We start from the raw sequence: 11328 nt of genomic DNA on the forward strand, positions 1-11328 counted from the left end.
GACTTTAGGAGGCAAGTCCCTTTCCCACTCTGCCACCACCACATCAACTTGTTTGCCAGTTATAAATAGTTTTATAGAAGGTTTCCCATCGATAGGTAATTCAAGGCTTCCTCCCAGTGGTATGTACATCACATCTGGTAGGCCTGTGTGGAGAAAATTATTTCAGTCAGTTAAAGCAGTTGCCAGGTATTATAATATAGTCGAATGGAAAGCTTTGCTATTCCCAAACATATCATATTTTCTGGAAGAGTGGAAATGACAGCTTTTCATGATTTCTTGAATGAGGGCAGTGATTTAAAATGTACTTTAAATGTGAGTGATCACCAGTGGTGGAAGAAATACTCAGATATTTTACTTAGGTAAAAGTAGCAATACCACAATATAAAAAAATACTCTGTTACAAGTCAAAATGTTACTTGTATAAAAGTACAAAAGTATTGGCATCTAAATATACTTAAAGTACCAAAAGTAGAAGTACTAAAATGTTTGGAAAGCTCACAAGCTCGTTGTGAGCTTGTAGATCTTCTATTTTCAAATAGCTTATGTATACAATAGGGCTGAAGTGGTTAATGTATGTTTTATAATATAATAATGTAGATCCGCAAAGTGACTGGTAACTAAAGTTTTCAAATAATTGTAGTTGAGTAAAAGTACAATATTTGCCTCTAGGCGGGTGCAAATATGGTTCCTGTGGGGTGGGTAAGGGGAGGGGTGCAGAGAGATTGGTTCATAATGCAAGAAAATATTTTTGGGTGGGGTGTATAGTCAAAGATGAATTTAGTTTGGGCCAAATTTGATGAACAGAGCTGTCCAATACTTGTCAATATTGCAAACAATACTATCTATCAACTGACAATATTCTCTGCCACCGCCTTCTGAATTACTGAAAATTGTGACTATTAGTTTTGTTGTGTTTTGAGGATATCTTGAAGCCTTGTTCCAGTAAAAAAATATATATATAATATATAGTTGAACATTTATGATATAATTAGTTAACTTGAAACGGGTGACCATTTCAGAGGGTTTTAATAGTCACAAACAAAATATTGGATTTCACAATTATCTAACTGTATCTCTGCAATTTCGACAAGTCCAATGGATTCCTAGCCCCAAAACATAGGGTTAGACACAAAAGGTATTTGTCTAGGATAAATAATGAAAGAATTAGGCTGTTCTAATGATGTTTTGGCCATTGAATGGGGCGGCCATAGCTGAGTGGTTAGTGAGCCCGCCTAGGGAGCCAGGTTCGATTCCAGGCCAGATGTGTCGATGAAATGAAATTTGTCCCTGAGCTAGACTCTTAACCCCTAATGGCTCACAGGTTCTCATTGGAAACAAGACCGCAAGGACTTAATTGAATGACCTGTTAAAAAAAGGAATTATCCATTATCCATCTTGGACGCCATCTTGGTCAAACTTTGGTAAACGTTTAGTATGTTAGGAGTAGTGACGCACGCATGCACACACACACACACACACACGCGCACACACACACACACACACACACGCACACACACACACACACACACACACACACACACACACACACACACACATAGGCCTACACACATACACACATACATACATACATACATACATACATACATACATACATACATACATACATACATACATACATACATACATACATACATACATACATACGATACATACATACGATACATACATACATACATACATAATATATATATATATATATATATATATATATATATATATATATATATATATATATATATATATATATATATATATACTACATACTTTATGACTTTCATGATTTGCAGACATATAGGCTAAAGCCGCGGTCAATGCCCTTCATACACTCACTTCTATTCTATGGGAGTAAAAGGGTGAAGCGTGCGTCATAGACCTGGGTGCTTATTTCTCTCACACAATCTGGCAACACGAGCTCAACCGTTAGTTGGATGGATGATTTGTCTTCTATTTTTAGAAGAGAATATTAGAATAAACCGCGGATATACAAGCCCACAACGCGTTGTGGATGCGAGGCGTTGTGGGCTTGTATATCGGCCATTTCTGTGCGCGACACCGTCGTATGACGAAGGAATATCGCCACAGCAGGAAACAATTATCGAGGCTGTTACTCGAGTGAGTCAGGCCAGAGTCTTGTATTAATTAGAGAGTACAGAGCTTTGAAGTCAGGCAACCCAATACCGAAAATGGGCAGAAATGTCGCATTTCTGTAATAAGATTATGCTATTCTGTTATTATCACACATCAAATTTCGGCTGCAGCAGGTAGGTAGCCTCGGATCTAGCCCCCATGACTGGAATACAAGAAGACTCACTCCAAAACCAACTCACCCCAACTCAAAAAGGAAAACTCACCCCGGAGCTAGGAACACTCACCCCGGGGGGTGGGTAAACTCACCCCAGGACCTGAGAAAACTCACTCCGGAACACTCACCCCGGGGGTAGGAAACCTCACCCCGGGGGTAGGAAAACTCACCCCAGAAAAACTCAATGGTGTAAAGTACAGTGAGTTTTTGTTTTGTGGGTGGGTTTAACTTTTCCCCTCTACACCAAGTCTGTATGTTTAAAAAAGGCACATCTACCGGCTTGTGAGCTTTCCTTTTTCACAGAATGCTTTCATAATGAGACATGTTTAATCCATACTGGATTAAATTCTTTCTTTGAAGGTATAGAATTACCAAATTATGTCGTTCAATTATATTTTTGTGTTTAAAATATTGTCATCATTGTCCATGTAGACAGGAGGCAAGATTATATTGATTTCAGCAGAAAAGCCCAAAACTTGTAGAAACACTGCTCTAAATATCAGGTTTACACATAAGCTACAAGTTGCTGTTCACCATAACACAACACAAGAGGTCAAATGTAGGAATAGATCAGTTTATTTGACAAAAGAGGCAGTGTAAAACAACAGGTCAGAACACAGTTACTACGACATAACTGCATAGAAAAAAATGGCCAAAAGTGCCTATCTGAGCTGTTAAAATAATAGAGGAAAAAAAACTTGTCAAAAATAGTAAAAAAGTTGCAGTGTGCTACTGTCCTTCAGACTATTCTTCAGGTGTCGAGTCGACCTGGCGGGGCGTGACAGGAATCACAGAGTTGAGGTGGGATAACTTCCTCAGCAACTGGCTGATGGAAATCGTCTGGTTTTCATAGTCCTTCCATAACTGGAACAGGTTGCGCTGTGTCTTCTTCGTCGTTCGTCGTTGATAGCGTCGTAGCTGATTCGCTGAGAGAAGACGCAGCTCGATCCTGATCCAATCAGCTTGAGCGTACAACAATGCCACAAGCGTGTACAATGGCAGATGTGCTCGTCCTCCTGCTGCTTTATTGAGTTTATTGTGCCAGCCTTCTACGTCATTGTTGGTTCTGATGGCGCGGTTGTAGACACACCAGCTGGTTGGCTTTGAGTATTGCTGGCAGCCATTTATCCAGGTGTTTCGGATGTAGTCAACAATAGGTTTTAGCTCTTCTTTAAACTCTTCTGTGCCAGATGATGCGAGCCGATTGAAAGCTCCTTCGATCTCATCAACGGGCAGATATGGTAGAGCAAAGAGTTTCTTCATGAACATGTTGACATCTGGTTTGGTTTTATATGCCACTATCAAGCCTTTTAGCTGGACTGCACGCATCACAGCTTGGGCCCAATGGAAAGAACAGCCGTGCATCGTGGCATTTGGAAACACTTTGGCAGCAGCTTCCCATATGGCTGGTTCGAAATCTGTCACCATGTCCATTTCCACATTGTCCAGGTGTGGAGCAATGTTCTTGATGGCCTTGAACACAGCAACGTAGTCACGCTTCCTCCTCCTTGACATTAGCACAAATACCAGAGGGACTATATTCTATAATGTTATCATTTATACCAGCAAAGTAGTAGGTAACTAAATATCCTAGGTAAAAATAGGGAAAAGTGTTTAATGCATGTTTTACAATAGTGAAATGTATATCTAATAGTAACTAAAGTTCAATAATGCTTACAATAGTGAAATGTATATCTAATAGTAACTAAAGTTCAATAATGCTTACCAAAAGCTTTTCTCACAAATGTGTTCACACAGAAAACAAAACATTATACCTGTGTTTTACCTTCACTGGAGTTTTTCTTCATTTTTCTTTGTTAAGGGCGCGCCCCCACCAAGAGTTGGCTGGCCGCTGATAAACGCAGGTTGTGCGCGGCCACAGTTTTTTGCAGCCAGCGGATTCTAAAAAACGGGAGTGTCGCGCCTGTCACTCACTTTCAGGAGCCTCCCCGTAGCCCTCACCGCCTGTGCCTGCTGCCTTGAGCACCATGTTGCTTCCTGAGTCTTGAGACGGTCCGCCTTCGACTCACCCGATTGGACAGAGGGAGAAAATCAGCGCCTGCCTCCAGCAGTTTTATGCTTAGTCGCGGAGAGCAGATAAACGCAAGGTCTGCGCGAGAGGCGGAAAAATCTGCTCTTGCGTGAATCAACGCATTTGCATTGACAATGCATTGGCAGATTCTGCAAACAGCAGCCAGCCAACTCTTGGTGGGGGCGCGCCCTAAGTTAGTATTTGTTTGCATTATAAACACATTGATTATAAACACATTGGAATGTTCACTTTTCTGATGAAATCTACCTTGTATTTAAAGCACTTTAATTAGCAAAATGTAATTGAACAACATAATTTGACATTGGAATGTTCACTTTTCTGATGAAATCTACCTTGTATTTAAAGCACTTTAATTAGCTAAATATAATTGAACAACATAATTTGGTAATTCTATACCTTCAAAGAAAGAATTTTTCTTTTTTTTTAAACCATTTTTCACCATCACATTATGAAAGCATTCTGTGAAAATGGAAAGCTCACAAAGTTAAAAACCATTGGGGTGAGTTTTCCACAAAGTTAAAAACCATTGGGGTGAGTTGGTTTTGGAGTGAGTCTTCTTGATACCCATTCCATGGGGTATCAAGAAGACTCACTCCAAAACCAACTCACCCCATTGCTAGGAAAACTCACTCCGGAAAACTCACCCCACAGGGTAGGAAAACTCACCCCCAAGATTTTCGGGGGTAGGAAAACTCACCCCAGGACCTGAGAAAACTCACTCCGGAAAACTCACCCCAATGGTTTTTAACTTTGTGGAAAACTCACCCCAATGGTTTTTAACTTTGTGAGCTTTCCATTTTCACAGAATGCTTTCATAATGTGATGGTGAAAAATGGTTTTAAAAAAAATAAAAATTCTTTCTTTGAAGGTATAGAATTACCAAATTATGTTGTTCAATTATATTTAGCTAATTAAAGTGCTTTAAATACAAGGTAGATTTCATCAGAAAAGTGAACATTCCAATGTCAAATTATGTTGTTCAATTACATTTAGCTAATTAAAGTGCTTTAAATACAAGGTAGATTTCATCAGAAAAGTGAACATGCAAAATACTGGGGTGAGTTTACCCACCCCCCGGGGTGAGTGTTCCTAGCTCCGGGGTGAGTTTTCCTTTTTGAGTTGGGGTGAGTTGGTTTTGGAGTGAGTCTTCTTGTATTCCATGGAATGTCATACCATGACAGTCATGGACCACTTGTTCCTGGTTTTCGATTTTTTTTTACATTTACAACTCTCGTACATAAACGTTCAGATTTCAAATATAAAGTGCTTACCCCCGAGCCACAGATGTAACAAGTTGAGCCGAACCGCGATAAGTACCCGTATCTGCCGTGTTGTTCAATATAAAGCATTTTAATCCGATCGGCGGCCATGTTCTATAATTTTTTTCTAACGTATTAGAGTGCAATACACATTTCAACCGATAGTGTCGCATAGTTGAAAGCATCGGGGAAAATGGCTGGCCATCGGATTAAAAAGCTTTTTATTGAACAATAGGGAACATACAGGTACTTAGACCTTTTGCGGCTCAACTTGTTACATCCGTGGCATGGGGGTCAGCACTTTATATTTGAAATCTGAACGTTTATGTAGATGTAGCAGCAGTTGTGAATGTAAAACAAATCGAAAACCAGGAACAAGCGGTTCCATGACGCTTGTGACAGACGAGCGTCATGTGAACCATGGCTACCTCGGATCAAGACCATCATAGATGTACTTTTTATCGATTTTGACATTTGCATTTAATAGGAAAGTAAATAGTGGTGGAAAGTAACTAAGTACATTTACTTAAGTACAACTTTACTTGAGTATTTCCAGTTTTCAGTATTTTTACTTCAGTTTGCCCAACTTGTGAGCTTGTAGATTTGAAAACTTGAAATGGGACATTCAGCATAATGTGTACTTTTACTTTTGGTACTTTAAGTACATTTTGATGCCAATACCTTTGTACTTAGTTTTACTCATATACATTTTGAATACGGGGGAAAAAATTGACTTTTTTCACCACTGAGTAAAAGTCAGACTCGATCAAATACATCTAGATTCTATACATAGTCTTGATCCAAGGCTAGCAGGTAACCTCGCGATGTTCAAAGCGTCACCTACCTGAACCTGATGATATGCTGAGTCCATTAATCGCTGCCAACAGCCAGTAGATGATGCACAACGGAGCTCTGCGTGTGCCCATAATGACAGGCAGAATAAGAACTTTGAAACAACTCACAACGTCCCTTAATGGCGGCTGGGTTACAACTAAGAAGCAGCAGTAAAGACTGGTATAAATGAACGCTTTGGCCAGGGGGGCAGAGAGGAGACCCTGAGACTTGAAAGTGAAAGTTGGGAATTTTCCCAGTGGAAAATATGGTTCATCTGTAAAGTGTCTTTGGTTTACACCTTGTGGTTAAATTGTGCAATTGCAGTTAATACACAGTGAATACGTGTATGATTGATTGATTGAATACTTTATTAACAGTTTGCAAAAAAAAAGCACAGACAGTACAGTTCTATACAAAAGGATGCTAAAAGGATTAAACCCAAGAAAGCACTATTGTTTCCATTGGGGTCCTGTGTATTCAATTCATCGAAACATTTAATGACAAACAATAATATATAGGCTACTGTGCAAACACGTCATATAAACGAGTAGTAATCAAAATAAGTTGGGGGGGGGCATTACTGGTGATAGGCTTTGTCTTTTTACAGTATTCAAAGGTACAGAATAATAGCACTGAATCAACTTCTGCTGTAGGCTATGCCAAGCTGTAAAAAGCACTGTTTAGTCATGAACATTGAGCAATTAGCATAATGATATTTCGCCCCAAAACCTGGAATATTTTTGCTTTAGTTAAATAACTGAGTCTAAAGACCACGTTTGTGATGTCCAGAAATGCATCTTTTAGGCTACCATGGTCCAATCATGCCAGAAGATGCCACTGCCACATGTCCTTAAAAGCATAATTTGCAATACAAATGTAACAATTAAGTAGAAACCAGGAAATGGCTCAGTCAAAGATGCTCATATGCTGTTTCTGTGGTGGTAGACAGGCACTGTCTAGGTTCAAAATCTACTCTTATCAATAGTATACGTATAAACAATTTGGAGAAGACATTTAAAAATAGAAGAAACAGGAAATAGCCTATCCCAACACCCAATGTCTCCTAAAATATTGTATTCTGTGCTAGTTATCATCACCATCAATTAACGTAATAATAACACGAAGCATACAATTGAACCATACTCAAATGTCAGTTCACTGCCATACGTCAATTCACTTGTTCCTGGTTCAGTTGGCTCTCCTCTGAAGTTCTCTCCTGATACGGTTGGACCCTGGTTAAAAAGAAATGATTAAGCAGTTAAACTATCAGACTAAAATATAGCCTAAGTCATGCAACCATGTGAGTTTTTTTCCGCACACAGTAGGCCTATAATGTAATCAAGTCAAGTAATCTTTATTTATATATAGCACATTTAAAAACAATAGAAGTTTACCTTAAAGGTAGGGTAAGTGATTTACTTTGGTTAAAATATGTGTTAAATAGCTCTATTGTGATAGTACTCATTGATATAGAGTGTTTGTTCAGTAAAAGGAGTCTCCCATGTCTCTCCAGCTCTTTATTAAACAGAAAATGCATTTTCAGTGCTCTGTCCTGATTGGCTTAAATTTTGTCACCTACCTGAAAATGTACTATATTCTGTTTACTAAAGAGCTGGAGAGACCCCTGTGACCGAACAAACGCTCTGTAGCAATGATTACTATCAGAATATAGTTCTTTAACAAAAAAAATATCACTTACCCTACCTTTAAAGGACGATTTCACCGATTTTCAACGTACTGTATCTTCATATAATTGGTCCTCACTAATACTCATGATAAAATGGTACCATTTTTTTCTACTTGGTCTGTGTCTCATAGGAGGGCTGTGGACAGTCCAGAAACCCGTCTACCAGTGACATCATCGTTAGGCATGATTGTTTTCCCCCACAAGATTTCACATTTCTTATTTAGATTTTTATTAACACGAGAACAATAGCTTCTTTTATTGCATTGCAACTTTCCAGGAATAGAAAGCCTGCAGTTTCTATTAGCTTGGATTCCCCATTGATGATGTCACTGGTAGACAGGACTCTGAACTGTCCACAGCCCTCCTCTGAGACACAGACCGAGTAGAAAAAAATTGTACCATTTTATCAGTATTAGTGAGAACCAATTATAAGAAGATAGGTTGAAAATCGGAGAAGTCGTCCTTTAAGTGCCTCCCAATTGAGAGAGACAAAATCAACAACATACAGTAGCCTATAGACCACAGTCCAGAGTCCACAAAAGCAATATTAGAACACAACATATGTAAATTACAAAGTAATTTAAAATAAAATAAACAATATTAAACAGAACTGATTAAAATGTTAGAAGGTTGTATCAAAAATAGATTAATAAGTATATTCAGTATATTCAGTGTACTTTGCAAAAACATGGACCATCGGTCGACCCCAGACTGCGCTAAAAGCAAGACAAGGTGGGTCTTTAAATTAGATTCAAAATTGTCAATGGTGGGGCTTAACTTAATGTGGGATGGGAGGTTATTCCAAAATTGAGGGGCAGCAACAGCGAAGGCCCGGTCACCTTTGGTTTTGAGGTGTATTCGGGGAACTGAAAGGAGCTAGAGATGGAGATAGGCCATTCGGCTTTGAAAACAAAAAGTTATTTTTTTTAAATAATTCTATATTTCACTGGTAACCAATGCAGTTGGACCAAAACAGGGGTTTCTTAGTTCCACTTAATGAATAAACTTTGGCATGCGTGTATGCGTGCATAAGTGAGTGCACATAGTGCATGTGTGTCATAATTCTACTCAAATTTCTCAATGGTAAGCCAAAAAAAGAAATAAAGATTAAACCTTAGATCCTCTGTCATAATTATCCAGGCGGAATGTAAATGTTGACCTACCACAGATGGTTCCAATATAGTAGGCACATGGCAGCAGGAAAAGAAGCATCGCTCTGAAAACCAACAGGAGCCAGCTCATACCACTGTCACAGTCGCAGTCGCGGTCACTGCTCACACTGCCGTCACTGTCCTGAGAATGATCTGTTCATATTTGGATGTATAAATGGCACATTCTATTAGTACATGTGTACTACGGTACAGTCAATTCTAGCTCATGCAAATGTTTTATATAAGCACTATTGGGAATATTATTTGAAATGTCTCTTATTGATAGAAATGTATTCAATGTATGTTCTGCATGTACAAATCCTATAGTGTTATTGCCAATTTAGGCAAATCCTTACCTAATCTACCAGTATTCTATGCTACAAGCTACATAATTCATACCCTGGGAATACTAGAATTAAAAATCTATTTGTAATTATGGGAAAAGTCACCATTCATTGTACATATAATAATAACAATAATAATTATTATTATTATTATACTTTAGAGTAACCAATTTGACAACTTTTTCTCCCAATTTACTAATCAAATCCTCCCCACACATTCCTGTTGTCACAGCTGTTGTACACTATTTCACGTGCCAGTAAGAAGCCCCCACCGGGGGGACTACGCCGCACTGTGTCGCTGGCGCAGCGACAAAGATCACCCTCCCTGCCCGTCTTCCCTCACCTGAAAATGGCCAGTTGTGTTTCAAGGTTCAAGGAGATTAATGTCATTCTATACATAGTACAAGTAGGCCTACATGAGGAATGAAATTAGTTACTCAGGTCCTGATCATGGCATAATAAAAATAAAATAATACAACATACGGTATACACTAAATAAAACTATCCCTCTAAACATAACTAACTCTGTAGTGCAAATATAAACAATTGCACATGCCCACTCACAGCATAAAAACAGCAGCACTGTGTAGGAGATGCTCGGCAAGCTGGATATACCTTAGCCATCTGAGTGCCCAAATAAATTAATACATTTAAAGGAAGCTGATCACAATACTTACTGAATAAAATCCTTGTGGTGATGTTGCCATAATTGTAGGATGGTTTAACTCTATTTTGTCCCCCAGATAACCAATATTTGTTTCCACAGTAGTAGAGACCAAGGTTAGAATCTGTTACATTCTCTATCAGAAGATCATAGGATTCACTATATTTGTTATACTTTAAATTAGAAGGGGAATTTTGTTCATTAATTTCAAGAGTAGGTTGGTTTCTGAACCACACTATGGAAAATCCAGGTGGCTTTCTGCAGTCACAGTAGAGAGTGATGTTGTCTCCTGGTCTGACTGTCAACTCCACTTCTAATGCAAAGATCCCCCTGATGTAAATGACACCTGGAACACAAAAACAATAACAATAACCCACTGACCTCAACACCACAGTAAAGACACAACCCACTCAAAAGTATATTACAGTTAATCTTAATTCTTTAATTATGAAAGCAACCTAAGAATGATAATAATTCAATAGAATATTACAGTTTACCTAGTAGAGCAGCTAAAAGCAGAGGCAGCTTTGCCATGTCTGATGGTGGAATGAAGTTGACAGTGACAGAGCTCTTTGACACTGATGTCAAATATCATATTCAGGCAGACTTCCACTAAAATGATCAATACATTGTGATTGGCTAGCTGAACGTCTTCATGTTGTGTTTCTTTTCTATGACAACAGAGCAGTATGAAGCTGCAACACCCTTTTGTGGTCAGTGTTTTAACATGCAATGAAACAACCCAACCCCCCCCCAGGTCTAACTCAACACTTCTGTTCTCTTTGATATAATAATAATAGCCCTGGCAGACTGATAATTTGTGGGCCCTTCAATGCTTTTTGGCCTTATATTACTTACAAAAGCATTTTTTTTTATTTTGAAGCCAATACTAAATATACAACAGAGACCTCTCAAAAGGTCAAATGTAACTGTATTTTATCCTTTAGCATTTTTTATGGATAGGATAGTATACTAGCTAGATATATGCAAAAAAGGGAGCAATTAAAACACTG

At 38.5% G+C, this 11328-nt stretch overlaps 1 protein-coding gene across 1 annotated transcript in view; it reads right to left on the reverse strand.

The window, feature by feature from the left end:
- LOC308104055 (uncharacterized protein) overlaps positions 1-10880 on the reverse strand; it is a 45140-nt gene extending 34260 nt beyond the window's left edge. The window contains exon 1 of the mRNA XM_080454321.1: positions 10813-10880. Coding sequence (XP_080310447.1) covers positions 10813-10849 — 37 coding nt within the window. The 5' untranslated portion in view covers positions 10850-10880. The remainder of the gene's footprint in view (positions 1-10812) is intronic.
- Positions 10881-11328: the final 448 nt, after the last annotated feature.

The sequence above is a fragment of the Gymnoscopelus braueri genome, assembly GCF_963280865.1.
Source record: "Gymnoscopelus braueri genome assembly, chromosome: 17".
NCBI lineage: Eukaryota > Metazoa > Chordata > Actinopteri > Myctophiformes > Myctophidae > Gymnoscopelus > Gymnoscopelus braueri.